At 35.3% G+C, this 16,247-nt stretch overlaps 1 protein-coding gene across 1 annotated transcript in view; it reads left to right on the top strand.

The window, feature by feature from the left end:
- SATB1 (SATB homeobox 1) overlaps positions 1–13,525 on the top strand; it is a 76,257-nt gene extending 62,732 nt beyond the window's left edge. Inside the window, exons 11-12 of the mRNA XM_025043641.1 lie at positions 9,247–9,450; positions 11,786–13,525. Coding sequence (XP_024899409.1) covers positions 9,247–9,450; positions 11,786–12,286 — 705 coding nt within the window. The 3' untranslated portion in view covers positions 12,287–13,525. The remainder of the gene's footprint in view (positions 1–9,246; positions 9,451–11,785) is intronic.
- The last annotated feature ends 2,722 nt before the right edge of the window (positions 13,526–16,247 follow it).

The following is a 16,247-nucleotide window of genomic DNA, read 5'->3' as shown; positions in this document are numbered from 1 at the left end:
TGGGTGGTGATCACTGTTAATCGAGTTAAACTACATAGAAGGAGAACCTAGTTTGTGGGAGGAAAATACTGGGTTCAGGTTGGTATGCTGTAACTGAATTATTTTCATTAACTCCATAGATATTCAAATTCCTTTGATTATCTTTGTGATAATGATAACAATAATAAAAATAATAAAAGCTGGCATTCATCATACTATTACTGTGTACCAAGCCCTTTGCATGAATTATCTCTTAATTTTCAAGACTTTACTACTGTTGGGAAAATTACCCTCATTTTATAGAGGAGAAAATTGAAGTCTAGGGAACTTGATTAACTTGACCAAGTTTACAAGGCTAGTAAGTAGTAGAATAGGAATTCAAATTAATATCCTGGCTTTCTTAACAAATAGATCTTAGAAGTACAGTATATAGAAGAGATGAGGTCACAGCAATTGTCATATTCTCAGGAATAGCTAAAGAGTGGTATGCATGGTCAATTCAAAAGTAACTGGTCTGCCTGTTTTTCCTCGCATATTGCTAATTTGTCTCACTTTTTTTCATTATTATTCCCACCGTAAATATCGTCCATTCTTCACAGCCAAGCCAATATCACTCTTCATCAGTAAAGACTTCCTAGACCATCCCAGCACATCTCTTCTTCCCCTCCCTCCACTTGGATCCTACTTGATGTCTGCCCATCATTGACCATCACATACTGCCTTGCACTAATAGGTATTTTTGAATGTCACATCTTCCCAAATATACTGAACCATTTAAGGCAAATGCTTTCAGTTAAGTTATCAGCCCTCTTTGTAGTTCCTTGACTGAATGTGTTCTATTTTATTTTTACCAGCCACAATCCTGTGAGATTAATACGATTGTCTGTACTTTGTAGACGAACTGAGGCTCAGAAAGTTAATTTACTGAAGTTCACATACATAAATGCCTATGCAGAATATTGTGTACTTAGATTGTTGAGCATGACTTGAAGGAAAGTTAGTATTTGTATGGGCAGAATAAAGGAGAAAGGATTTTCCTGTTAGAACAGAGAAATGGGGAATAGAATGTGGGGAAGTATAGGATAACGCTAACAAATAGTCCAGTGAATTAGGACATGAGTGTGACCAGGAGGAACCCTCAGTGCACCTCTGGGAGTGTGAAGTTTTTCTCTCTAATGGGAAGCCTTTGAAGGTCATGTTGAGCAGTAGGATAATTTTAGGCAGTTGAAAAGCAGACGACCACAGCAATGATTTTTATCCTAGCATCCTTTTTCCGAGGGCATCTCAAAAGATGGTTAAGGGAATTCAAGAAAATTTAATTAAACCTGTACATTCTCCTATCAGGAAGTTCCACAGGCTAAATTAGACATCATGTTTTTTAAGGAATCAAAAAAACATGATGTTTTGATAACCCTCATTCTCTCATTGTTCACTGAAGCTCAAAGTCATCATTGGTGTACTTTGTCCCCTAGTTAAGAGAGAAAAAGGAATGATTACTTAAAACTTTTTTGTTCAGAAATAAAAATTACTGTCCATGGGAAGTAATTAAAAAGAATGTTTGGTGCCTAAGAGCATAATTCATGGTAGAGGTGCCCCGGCGAACAGAACAGAAAGGAGTAGGTGGTTCTTTATGATAGAAGCAGAGGCCAGAATTGATGATAGTATATTTGGGGTATTGAGCTTTCTAATGACGCTAGCTAGGAACAATGAGGAGAGAATAAAAATTTAAGTAAGGTTTTAAGGCAGACTGTATAAATCTTAAACAGGAATCAAATCATAACACTGAAATTTATGGAATGTCAAAAACATCTTAGATTGAGGGAAAAAACATAAGTAATTCTTTGTAGAGTCTATCTATACTCAAGAATCAGACATATAAACCAGAATTTTATTAGTTTTGTTTAAGCTTTGTAGAAACCAGCTTGAAAGTAGACGTGAAATATATGGGAAAAAAACAAACATTTAAATTAGATATTTTCCAAATCAAATGTTTTAAAAATAAAATTTAAGCTTTTCTTTTTGAAATTTTCTATTTCAATCAAGAGATTACCTTTTCTTGCTAGCTAGTTTCATATGTTGTTTAGAATTTCATACTTTTATCTTCACTTCTCCTTTATTCCCCTTCTCAGAATACTCTTTAAAATGTGAGCTCTCCTTGCCTGACAACCTTTTTACATGAGAACCATTTTTATCTTTGTACAGATTGTCATCTGATAATCTTGTTATGGACCAAACAATCTATAGCAGAAGAAAAACACCATATTGATGTGTCTAAGTCAGTGTCTATGAGAAGTGAGAAAAGAAATAAACATAAAAACCATAGAAAACAAATGATTTTCATTTTTTTTTTTTGGCTTGGTTAATTTTTAAGCAAAATTGAAAAATAAATATGATTTACTAATGATTCTGAATATTCCTTTTAAATTCACTAAATTTTAATGGGAACTTTCCCCCAGATTATATAAACATTTCTTTTTTTGTAATGACAACCCTCCAGAAACTCTGCTAGATGTGTTTAACCTCTTAAAAGACAAAATGGCAAAAATTTACAAATGAGAAATTTATGGATAGCCATTTTATGCCTCCTTATTACCACAATATGGAAACCCACAGAATTTTGGCTAAGATATTTAGTCCCTTAAATAAACTGTAGAGTCTGGAGAGTTTAAAACAGAAACAGTTTAGAAGTTTAAAAATAGTAATAATTTTTTAAAAGAGTACCTTGGTTTTTTTTTTTTCTTTTTAGCAAATATCATAAGACACACCTTGAAAATAAATATATTTGGGGATTATGTATACATATTTATGTATTCCATTTTTATATGTTTCTTTTTAAAACTCATCTTTGAATAAAATGATGTAATTTGCTACTTTTAGAACGGAAAATGCATTTACTGGTACATCTCTGTTCAAATTTATTTCCCATGTTTTCTTTAATAAGACCAGTGTTAAGTTAGCAGGAAAAGTTACTTGCAGACCTGCTGAGATCCTCTTCAGTGTAGATGTTATTAAACTGGGAGAAAGATGAATGTATTTCCTACTAATTCCATAGAGGAGAAGATGTATCTTTATTAATGTTAATGGAGTGGCCTCTCATTATGTTATGGAATAATCTGCTTTACTAAAGGTTTTTTTTCTAAAGAACTTCATAACATTTAAAGGTTAATATGTTAGGTAAAGAACAATATCTTAAGATAAGCGTTTTTATTACAGGACATGATGGGATGGTTCTTATTAAATTACATGATGATTTGAATGGGGAAGAAGAAAAAGTGCATCGCTTCTTGCCTTCAACTTTAATGCCTTTAATCAAATAATGACCTTCTGGAAAATAGTTAATTTTAAGCATTTGGAAAGATCAATACCACTTTGCCACCAAAAAATGGCCTAGATGATGAAATTTGATGTATTTAAAGTATCATTTCACCCTTTTAACCTAGTAAATAATTTAAAATGCTTTCAGTATTGCTTTGCCACCGTTTTGTTTCTCACTGTTTAAAGTGTTATGACTATTCTCGAAAAAAGATTCGAAGTTAGTGTGTGAAACAACATACAGGCCTTGGACCTAAGAAGTGGGGTTGTACTTCCATTAGGCCTTGTGTGTCTGCATTAGGGCCCCAGAAGAAGTAGCATATTTTAATATTATTTTTGAGGCATAGTGTATATAAAGCATACAAAGTGTGAAAATGGAACCCTTCTGGAATATTAAAGGAGTGATTTAAAACATTATTAGTCCCTTTGTATCTTTTGTGATATCTTTAAACCTTTATGCTAAAGGTGAAAGAATTGGTAGATCTGACGATTAGAACACATTCCTCCCACCCTCAGCTTCTAGAACATTGATATGAAAGTATCTTTGAATGTGGACGGCTTTGTTAAAAAAAAAAAAAAAAAGAATTGCCCTCTATTAGCATGTTTGTGGGCAGATTAAAAACCGTCTTCATTAGCATAAGTAACACTTACAGATTCTTTTAAAAGTAGAAAATTATTTGCTGAATGATAAATTGCTAGCTTTATAGTTAGTTGTTCAAATGTACTCATTCAAAATGCCTAGAGTAGTTTAGTCTACAATACTGAATTTTTTGTGTGAGAAGTACTATTTAATGGATTATGTACTTAATCCTTGTACTTACTACTTGCTAAAATGTAATTCATGCTTTCCACTAAAATGTTTGTATCAAATACCTCCCTATTTAGCTTGATTTCTTTTAATATATATTATTATACTATATGCCCCAGAGATTGGAACAAAATACTCCTGCAAATAACACATAAAAGATGGGGGGAGGATAAATAACAGACTATAAAATGTTTTGCTTTTTAGAACTCAAATTACCATTCCGTTTTTTAAAATGTATTTTTCCTTCTTGGTTATATCAAGAATTGTCATTTTCTTTCCCTTTTTATAGCTCGGATTTAAAATGTATACATATACAACAGTAATATATACATAATCTGTATATTGCATTAAATTTTTTTCTCAGAATTCTGAAGTCTGTTTTCCCCTGGAAAACTAATTGTGTTACATGCTTCCAGCTTTGTCACAGACTTGGCCCCGTATGGATTCTCTTTTTATGTGTGCGAGACCATATAGGTACAGTAAATTCATTCATGAAATAAGGTTACTTTCCTGACTATTAAAATCATTGCACACCCCTTATCTGTTAAAATGTTAGTAGTGAATTGACTAGAATTAACTGTCTAAAAAAGAGTGGAGTGGAAATCAGAGATTGAATTTGGTTGGAAATTAGCAGCTGAGAGATGAAGGTGCCAGGATTTTTATTTAAATGTGGTACAACAAGATTCTGTCAGTAAAGCACATCATTAGAATGTTGAGTTTAGAACTGCTAATTTTTCCTTTAAAATGAGCATACAGTCATGTGTTTCATGGACCATAATAAATTGCCATTGTGTTGTCATTGAGTTTGTTTTGCTTTTTTTCAGTACTGGTTTGGCAGTCATTCTGCATTTTCTTTTTTTCCCTTTTCCCCCCCCAGATCTTACATTTCTTTAATAGATCCCTAACCAAAACCAGTCAAAAGAACGTTATTTATTTCGTGTAGTCTTAGGTTTCGCATCTTTTGCACCATTTTCTTGCTTACGGTGGCAAGACATTTGCAGATGGTTCTTGGTTACCATAAAGTACATAACAGTATTTCCTTTGTGGCAGATGGATTTAAGACTTTTGGTTCTCAATAAATGTAGGTTTACAATACATAACTTTACAGGATTTGTGTTGTATATAACAGGTTTGAACATATTATCTCAGAATTCATCTGCATGGCATTTTCAGCTTATTCAGGGTCCATGCCAGTTTTTTTAAGTAATAGGGGGAGCGCTGTGATTGATAGCAACAGCTCAAGGCGTGATTTTGAATAGAAACAAAGGGTTTAGAACAGAAGGTGTCAAATTAAACTTTGTCAGTTTGAAAAGTAGTAACATCCTGAAAGTTTTACTAATTTATTTACATGTGGCTACTGTTTATATTTTGCCCTCTTTATATGCAGTGTAATGTTGCTTGGCAAATTTACTACATTTAAAGTTTAGGTTGTTCCTTGTACCATTTTAGTTTTCTGAAAATGGATCAGTCTCATTATTTTAAAGCTGTTAGTCTCCTGTCTTTTCTATCGTTCAGAATAGTTGTGATTGAATTTAATTTATAAAGTAGGTCCGTACTGCTGCCTATGGTCTTACAATATTTCAAGTCCCAACGACCTCTCATAAAAATGTAATTATGTTCACATTTTGCAACAAAGTGTTCATCTCTCCTCAACCAAATAAATCTATAAATTTATCATTTAAAAGCCCATACAGTACTTAGGGGAATCATTATTTTTATTTGTTAAACATTACACATATTCTGACATGTTTCACATTCATTGTCTTCCCAAATTTATATGCTCTTAACAATATCACTTATGGAAAAATGACCTAGAAAAAGGTATTAGGGAATTCGAAAGCATTTGGCTTTTTCAGTCACTTTCTGCAAAACATATATCAGATTACCGTCGTCATTAATATAGTCTCAGTCAATAAGATTTGAGGTATTCACAATATTTCTAGATATTTAAATAGCATTAGGATAAATTAATCTTATTTTTGCCATTGTAAATTGGGAATGAGCCAATTTATTTCTCTGCTGACAAAGAACTAGTATGTCAAATATCTGTTTTCTATTATTTTTTAGGAGATACACACATCGAGAAAAGTACCCCCCCCCTTTCTGTTTTTTTGGAATACCCTTGTAGAACTAACAGTTCCCAGCTGCACTGTTAAATATTTTTCTAAGAAGCATCTGATTTCAGTCTCTTAAAATCATCGTGTCTCTGGTAAGGCTAGCAGAGACATGCTTCAAACTTATAATTCATCAAATTATTTTTAGATAAGGAATTAGAAGTATTATTTAAGGGCAGGGGTTAATAGCAAAGTACTGGAAATGTTATGTTAGTCATGGGCAATTAATAAAAATAAGGATCTATCTCATAAGCATAGAGACAGAAGTGACAATATGAACAAAATATTTGTTGAATGAGTCAGGGCTCTTTTCCTGAAATATTTGTTAAACCAGTGTGAGTGTGATTGTTTAGGAATTAGCTATCATTATTAGCCATTTTAAAAGAACTAATGATTTTCTTTTCCAAAGAACATCTGTGATCCACATGTTTTTTCACATATATCCAAGTGCTAACTGATCTCTGCATTAAAAAGTTTCTAACAGATTTGAAAATTACTAGAATTTTCAGCTCTCTCCAAGCTTTTCTTACATGAATCGTTCTTAATTTAACTTTTAGCAATTTTTAGTTGGAAGCATTTATTTCTTAAAAAAAAAAATCTTAGATGCTCAATTTTTAGCATTTATTGCTATAGTAAAAGACTTAAGTAAAAAAAAAAAAAAAGCAACTGTTCTTTACGAACCTTCTCACATCTTTTGATAGGTAAAAAATTATAGCATTTGCTGTGTTTAGGCACAGGGGCTCTCATTTCCCATAGCTGACGAATGGCGATAAGGGGGAGGAGGAAAGTAATCTTAACCATAGTTACTGCCCAAGCCTACAGGAAGATATATATCTAAAACCTTCACAACATCAAAACTTAGAGGTAAAGTGTAAAGAAATAGCATAGATATAGGAAAATATGAAGTATTTTCATGGCTTAATCTAGATAGCAAATATTTGCCAGTAAGAAATAACCATCTCCAGGGCACCACATGCAAGTGGGTCTCAAATATTTCAAATACTTTCAAATACAATTTTGTAGTTAGTATTATACTCACATAAATAGACCTGAATTATGACATATCATCATATTATCCTGGACATAAACATGGAAATAGCCATGATTAAAAGAAAAGCATGTTTGATAACACTGTAATAATTGTAATCACAATTACTGTTTTTTATTTAGATAACATTCTTTCAGGTAAATCTCCAGTTTACTGCCTGCTCTCTTAACCTTGAAATGCATTCAGTGGCACTAAATGAGTGCATGATTGCATGACTGTCCCCATGTGCATATTTGTTTAATTAAAAGACTTGTTGAATAGAGAATCAGAGCTCTTGTAGAAAAATTGGTAGATCTCATGAGGTTTAGCAGCAGTAACCTTGGCTGGTTAGTAGGTAAGCCTTAGGAAGCTCATCTTTCCTTCATCTTTTCTTTTAAAATCTTTCAAATAGGACATTTTGGGGAGAATGTGCCTTGCTACTTCCCACTGTGTATTGCAGTTGGAAGAATTTTCTCTCCAGTTGTTCAGTTTGAGAAGAAGGGGAGGAAAGTCATACCATTCTCACCCCAAAGGTAACACTGAAAACAAAACCAAAAAGAAAAAAAAAAATCCTCTCCTTGGATAGTTCTAAAAAACAGATAATAAAGAAACTGTATTCTCTCCATTCACATCCAACGAGTTTACTTTGAATTTTCAGGAAGGCTCTTTGTTTTAGGTCACGTTCCCTAATGCAGAGCCTAAGATAGGGAATCTGGTGCTCATGATTTGGTTAAGGACCTGGAAGGAGCAAGGGAGGATGGGAAAGAAGGGGTCTATCATGAATATGGTCTCAGGTCAAGTCTGTATTGTTGGCAAGAGGGGAGCAGGAAGAATGGGAGGACCTTTCTAGAGAGTAATTTGCAGAGTAGAGTGATTATCACTTTGGGGCAAGGAAGCAGAGACTCTGTACCACTGGACCAGCCAGTTACTGGCCACTCTGGGTGAGGGGGTCAGTGAGGAAGTAGAGTATCTGTCCAGGCATCACTAGGTGAGATAGTCCCAAAATATTTCTCCAGACAAAGGTGTGGTTATAAGCTATTAGCAGGCAGCACAGCAGCTGGGGGTCATAGCCTTGGCTAGTTCAGGGGGTCTGGATGAGATACCTGTCCCCCGCTTCCTCTCCGTCTGATTACTTAGCATCCATCATGGCAGCCAAAATGAAGAAGATTTGAGATGGTGATCAGAAAATGTTAGACAGTGTACTCTGTTGGACCACTCAGTTCCTGATGAATCTGAGGATCAAAAACTGGGCCTTAGGAGGCATCAGAGAGGTTCAGATTTTGGTATTCATTGGACATTTCCTTCTTTCTTTGCTCAGGAAATCTATTAAAATTATTGCCTGACAAATCATATGTGTACACTGCAGTGGGCAGAAAAACAGACTCCAAAGTATCTTTTAGGAAAGTTCTTTCTTGGAGAATTTTTCTGTTGCCCGTTCTGATCATTATGCCTTACATTGGACAGTGTTCGTACTCACACGGTTGTACATGTCCTTTCTCTCTGATACACACACTGACACACATACATACACAAATACTCACACATAGTTTCCTTTCTAATACAAAAATTATAAACTTAGGAAATACTTTTAGAAAAAAATTATTCTAAAAATCTGTCGTATCTCTTCTTAAATACTTTCAGGACCTCAGGTGGCCAGCCCTCATCAGACAAGAAAGTGGGGCAAGATTCGAAGCATCCTCAACTTTGCTTTTCTTCTATTTCACATATTGCAAAGTCCGTGGTAAATCCGTCTTGCCCTTGGAGTCTGAAAAATATGGCCCTCCTTTAAGATGCAAATCTAAACGTTTATTAGAAACAGCCTGCGTCCTCGACAGCCACAGCTATTCTCTCTTAACAGGTTTTAAAAAGAATTTTTTTCACGCAGATTGGAGCTTTTTGAGCTTATGAAAAACGTTAACTTCACAGGGCCTTTCCTTTTTAAGCCCCTGACAGAAATTGTCAGCATCCACAGGCATGAACTGACCTGTTATTCCCTTATCTCTAAGGGGTGGTTGTGTGAGCTCTTACGCTGGAAAGAAGATCCTTCTCCAGAAAACAGGACCCTGTGGGAGAACCTGTCCATGATTCGACGGTTCCTCAGTCTTCCTCAGCCAGAACGCGATGCCATATACGAACAGGAGAGCAACGCTGTGCATCACCATGGCGACAGGCCACCCCATATCATCCACGTTCCAGCAGAGCAGATTCAGGTTCGTTTACCTTGGCCCATTCAGTATAGCACTAAGTAAACAGAGCTTTAAACTTAGAAGGGAAATTAGTGTTTCTCTTCTTCCCAGCAGTCTAAACACAGGGTTTTTAGCAAGAGATAGCAGCACACTGCCATCTTGCTCAAGGGGATAAAAGGAAAATTAACACGTTTTCTCTGACATGTGTTTTGTGTTCCTCTCCCCTCATCTCCCCACCCCCAAAGTAGCAGGAACCCCCTTTTACACCTCTTGTTTGGCAAGTGTGTCTTTGTTAGAATTGGGTTGTTTTGTGTGTGAGAGCATAAAATTGTTTTAAAATCAGAATTTAAAACACACCACCTATTTTTTTAACTAATACCAACACTACCCCTGAGGAAGGGAATTACTGCTATTTCTGTAGAGGAATTTTGTAGAATCACAGTTTTATACCTTGGATTCTGTCTGAAAGGAGGAGGGGAGGGAAACCTACTTGGAACCGTGCTTCTGACTCCTTGGCCCTTCCTTCACCTTGTACCTGTCTCCCTGCACCCTCACAGAACACCGGTTAGGGGTGAGTCATGTCTGTTTGTCTTTCCTTTAGAGCCCCTCTCCCACCACCGTTGGGAAAGGAGAGTCTAGAGGCGTTTTCTTACCAGGCCTGCCGACCCCTGCACCGTGGCTCGGTGCTGCTCCTCAGGTGAGCGGGCACAAGTTACCTTTGCCAGCAAGAGAGGGAGACAGAGAGGGGGTGGTATAAAGACCTGCTCCCTTGGTCAGGATATTCAGACTTTCAGAGGACATACTAACCATGGCGGTGGCAGAAGACAACTGTGCCAGCAGAGTCAGCCTTGTGCTTAGCTTGTCATGTCATTGGACTTGTCTCCATTCATTCACCGAGGGCACTCCCCTGGGAATGCAGATTGGAAAGCTCTCGGATCAGGTAGTTTGTTGGTGCTCCTACAGCCATGATTACTTAGGAAGTGTGTTGAAATTGAACTTGAGCTGTATAACTTATTTCTGTTCAATCTAAGGGACTGTTTTTAGCTTTCCTCTTTAAGAGAAAATGCCACTGACTTCCATAGTCTTAAAATTCTACTGTCTTTGGTGAATCACCTACATGACTGCTGGGTATTGCTGTGAAAAAAATATATGTAGCTAAAAACAGTAATAGGATTATCCATCCACTAGGAAAAAATATCCTTGAGTGTGTATTAAAATTGGAAAAGAGAATTCCTTAGGATATCAAGCACTAAACTATGTGAAATCCTGAAAAACTCACTGTTTGGCAAAAACAAAAAAAGAGAAAGATATATGTTAAGTAATAAAAATAGTACTTGTTTGAAAATGTAAATCACTTTTAATAAAATTACTTCTTAGGGGGATAAAAGGAAATGCTTAGGTACAGTATAACTGTTCTAATATTTTGCTGCTTAGGTTGATTTGCTTTGCTGATAAGAATTGTGGGTATAGAGTACAGTGTGTGCATGTGTCACACATTTTTTATGTATAATTGTGTATGGAAATTACAGCACATATACAGATACTAATTATGAAAAAGTGTCTGTATACACTAAATTTAAATCTTAATCACATCCAAGTCTACTATAGACAAAACAGTTCACTAACCATTGTGCGACGGATTGAACCTTTATTTTTCAGTGAGAAAAAAACTTGCAGTGTCAGCCTAGTGCAGTTTGGTAAGAAATTGTGTATGTGTTAAATAAGAACTATCTGGTAGGAAATTTACCAACGTGAGAATCTCAGAAGTCCTTTGGACTCATAAGAGATAATGCTGAAGAAGAGCAGAGGTATCCGTTTTATTGGTAATTTAAGTAAAACTTTCTATTTTTGTTCCATGTTTTGACGATCGATGACATGGGGCAAAACACACATTGCTTTCCTGGCTCTGTAGCTCACCTTTCTAGAGTACCTTTGAAATCCTTCTGGATCTTCCTTTTAAATCTTTGTTAATTATTTACATCAGAATTTGCTTTGCTGTCTTTGCCTTTGCTGCGTGGCCTTCTGGTGAAGTTTATGGCTCACATTTTCAAAGTGCTGAGTTTTTACTTCCAGTTAGCCAGACTGAAAATCACGGGTAGGGACACTCCACTGACCTCTGATAAGGAAGACTAGTAGCCCCCTAAAACCCTATTCATTCCTCCCTTTTTAGTTCTTATCATTTTGTTTTTTTCCTTAATGCCATGGGCCGTTCAGCTGGCCTGCCTTTTGAGCCTGAGTCTTTGTCCCCATCCAAGAAGCTCTGTGTGGGATTCATGACCACATGCTTGCTGATTCTAGACGGCTTCCTGCACAGCTAGGAGAACGCAGAGCTTCTGATCGTCTGCTTGTTCTTTTTCAGCAGCAGCAGCCACAGCCACAGCAGCAGTCAGCCCCGCCACCCCCACAGTCGCAGGCACAGCAGCCAGCTGGCCCTCGGCTCCCTCCACGACAGCCCACTGTGGCCTCACCTGCTGAGGCCGAGGATGACAACCGCCAGAAGACCCGGCCACGAACGAAGATTTCCGTGGAGGCCCTGGGGATCCTCCAAAGTTTTATCCAAGATGTAGGCCTGTACCCAGATGAAGAGGCCATCCAGACTCTGTCCGCCCAACTTGACCTTCCCAAGTACACCATCATCAAGTTCTTTCAGAACCAGCGGTATTATCTCAAGCACCACGGCAAACTGAAGGACAACTCCGGGTTAGAGGTGGATGTGGCCGAATACAAAGAAGAGGAGTTGCTTAAGGATTTAGAGGAGAGTGTCCAAGATAAAAATGCTAACACCCTTTTCTCGGTGAAGCTAGAAGATGAGCTAGCAGTGGAAGGGAACACAGACATTAACGCTGACTTGAAAGACTGAGATAAAAGTATTATTTTCATTCAACAGTGCCACTGGTATTTACTAACAAAATGAAAAGTCCACCTGTATTCACTCAGAAAACCTTTGTTGTTCATGGTTTGGCCAATGAATCTTCAGAAACTTGCACAAACAGGAAAGTTGAGAAAGGATAGTACAGACTGCACTAAACGTTTTACTCTGTTTTACAAACTGCTTGGCAGCCCCAGGTGAAGCATCGAGGATTGTTTGGTATTAAAAATTCAAATTTCTGTTCGTGGGACGCACTGAGGTGCGTACCCTATAAGCATGATACCAGTGATTTTTTTTTTCAATTATTATTATTATTATGGAGCCTCAAACAAGCATTATAACTTCTGTGATTATTATTTCCTTCCTTTAATTATTTCTGTAACACTCCACACTGATCTTTAGAAACTCGCCCCTTATTTTAAAAAGAAAAAAAAAGAGAGAGAGTTTGTTACTCTATTGTATGTTACAAAAGAACTATAGACTGTGGAATGCAGTTTAAAGATGACATATGCCAACAAATGCCTTGTATTATATGGCACTGCCGTAATTCAAATTTGTTTTTATTTTGGAAATAAAAGTTCACTGTAATTTTATTTCATTCTCATTGTTACATGATTTTTTTTAAATGAAAAGAAAATGTGAAACACAATTTAGTCCTCATTATTTATTTGTAGATCCTGCAGCATCATGTTGTAATTAATTTTTTGGAAGTTTCCGTTAAATGTAATATTGCTTCTCTTGTTACCATACTGATTCTTTTCTATTTATAAATGTATTTTGATGGGCAGTAAAACAAAGTGTCTTAAAAGTTTTAAATAGAGAAAATGTGCTTTACACAGTTGCCTATAAAAAGTGCTCTATGTTATCCAAGCAATTCATACTATAAGCTTCACTCTTATTGTTGTATGCAATTTTTACTATCATGCAAATAAGCTTAGGTAAATAAAACTAATAGATCACCTTAGAAAATTATGCAATTAATGTGAAAATAATTGATGTTTGCAATGTGTCTTCCTTTGGTTTACAATCAATTTTAAAGCTACATCTGTATAAAATTTCTGTATAAAGGTGTATTTCTTTTTTATGAGTTTATGGCTATGAAAACACCAGCTATTTTGTTACAGCTGGCTGTTTTTATAAGTGTATCACAATTTTCTTTATGCAGAAATGTTCTGATTAGGAGTGGTTATTGACTGTAACTACACGATTAAAATTGTTTGTATGGTATGACATGGTAGGGTTTGTCTGCTTATGTGAAGTAACTTTGAAGAGTCAAAGATGGCCCTCTCAGTTAGGTGCATGATATTTTACCGATTTGAAAAAGAGCAATTGAAAAGTCACTTGAAACACTGTAAATTTAAGTCACAAACACATGCTCATTTTTAAAGTTTATGAAGATGATAACCTGTTTTTGGTTAACGTTTTGCTTAATAAACAGAGATAGCAGGTCGGTCTAAAGACTCTCCAACAAAAACATAAATCCAGTCTCTAGCAGTTACGTGCCTAGAATGGCTTCAGCTGCTTTTATTTTACGATACTTCAATTATGGCAACGCTTTTTTAAAGCTAATGCACAAATATTTTTAAAGGCCATTAAATAGTAACAAAATAAGTAGGGGAAAATGGGCCTTCTATATAAAAACAATAAGCAATGTATTTTTTTAAGTTATAAATGGAATATAGGTTAATAACAGTTCATTTGGCAGTGTATATCATAACTTATAAGAACTATATGAAGAAAATAAGAACACCTAGAAGTTATATACGATCTTCAAAATTTTTGCCAAATGAAACTCAGTAAACTCCAAGATACAAAATGAGGTGTGCTAATGGTCATCACAAGGATAGAGGCCAGTGTTGCAGTTTTTGATTATTATTTTCTTTGTATTCGCTTTATCTTTTGCTTCCTCTTTTTAAAGTTTCCTACATGTTAATAAGGGTATCTGGTTTTCTTGATACTTGGTACAGAAATTGCCCATTCTCTCTTTGCCAAAGCTCATTGGTAGGCAACGGGGCTGCTTTAGTGTTAAACTTTTACTTAGGAAACTGAAATGTCATTGAAAACTCCCAATTCAACTTTAAAAGTACTATTTACTTCTGAAGCACAGCTGAACTACTCTGAAGGCACCTGGTTTGCTGCAAACTTGACTGAGAAAGTTTTAAATTCTTTTATTAATTGAGAAAACTTTTAAACATTTTTGCTCACTAGAGTTCAGAAAAAGTCATTTGAACAAAAGGAATTTGAATTAATAGAAAATAGATTTCATGTATTAAAAATATAAATAAAAGAAACTAGTATGCCGTGAAGTTAAGAAAAGTGTATCTTCCTCTTTTCATCTGAGTATAAGAGGAAAGCTAGAGCAGAAAGAAGACTTCTTTTTTAACCAACCCAACATTTTACATAAGGTTTGAGGTATGAAATTTAATAGTTTTTTGTAAGGAGAAATTGGTTTGCAATTAGATTTTCCCATTCCCAATAACCTACTTTTGAAATAATATTCTCAATGAATTGATGAGAGTCTGTAAAAATCAGCTTAGCAATACTAACAAAATTCTTATACCCCTTAACTTAAGCAGCATAATTCTGCCAAAATGATATTTTAAACTAAAAAAAAAAAAAAAAAAAAAGCACATGTCAGTAAACAATCATGGTCATGATGGAGTGAACAAAATTGTTTTCAGGAAAAATGGCACATTTTGGAAAAGATCTGTCTGGGGATCATCCACATTGCTTCCCCAATGTCATTTATTGCTCATACCAGTCCTCTCGTTGCCAGTAACTATGGTAATTCTTGAACAAGCTTCATTGTGTCCAAGGATTTCAGAGACTTTTAAAAGCTGGGCATGACATAGCGCTTTGTGCTGTTAAGACCTTAGCAGAGTCAGGTAGTTTACGGGTAATATTCAACCTTGTACATCTGAGTCTGTCATGGATTCCTTCTCTCAGCACTTTGCCACTAATTTGTATTACACTCTGTGGCCATATAATACTTGAACATTATGCAAAAAATAATGTTGATAGTATCTCCTTGGCACAAAATATGCAGAGTTGACACATAACCTTTGAAAACCAAGGTAACTAATATCTATATGTGCCCTAGTTGTGTGGCACTTGGTTACAAAGTCTGTACATATTATGTATAAAATGTTTATAGGTTCACATTTAGTGTTAATTAATTCTGAGCTTAAAAGAAGTGGTTTTTTCCCAAGTAGTAATATCTATATCTGTGCTTATCTAAAATATATAGCTTGAGTAGAAAACATTTTCAAATTGTTCAAGATTGAGTAAAATTGACAATCCCATACATTCCATTATTAACTTCTGCCCTATGCCCTATTGTTATCATCAGCTGATATTAAGGTCCTTGATTGTCACGATATTATCAATAAATGAGGTATTCTAAACTGCCTGGTGATATTTTCGAAAAGAGCAATTAAAATGTACATACCCTATCAAATAGCCTGTAGAAATAAGACTGTCGTGTTAAAACAAGGCAGAAATTTGCATGGTAGTATGGAAACCAACAGAGGTCCAAAAATATTAATTATATCTAGAATATCAATATATTGATGCTATAGCCTACAAATATTTTTTACTTTTTAAGGGGGGTGTATCATGGATTCATTGTTTCTTCTAAGGCAATCCTTTTAATGTAAATACTACTTGCATGTCTTTTGACAAAGGCTAAGATATAATTATTAACATACACATTTTTGATAAAATATAAAGTACCCTTATTAAAGAAATGTGGTAGAAGGTATATGTCCAGAATACTATTCCTGTTTACAATACCAAATGTTAAATAAAAATAGTTTGGAATTAATGTTTAAAATAACGAGCAACATTTTTAAGCTTTTCTTACATTACCCTATTTACGTGGTAGGTTATACTTATTGCCTTGCAAAATAAACACTCACAAAAAGAACTAAAGTGACATATTTTGCACTAAGTT

Source organism: Pteropus alecto, unplaced genomic scaffold, assembly GCF_000325575.1.
Source record: "Pteropus alecto unplaced genomic scaffold, ASM32557v1 scaffold92, whole genome shotgun sequence".
Taxonomy (NCBI): domain Eukaryota; kingdom Metazoa; phylum Chordata; class Mammalia; order Chiroptera; family Pteropodidae; genus Pteropus; species Pteropus alecto.
The sequence above is the reverse complement of the archived record's forward strand: the minus strand, read 5'-3'. Positions and strand labels throughout refer to the sequence as shown.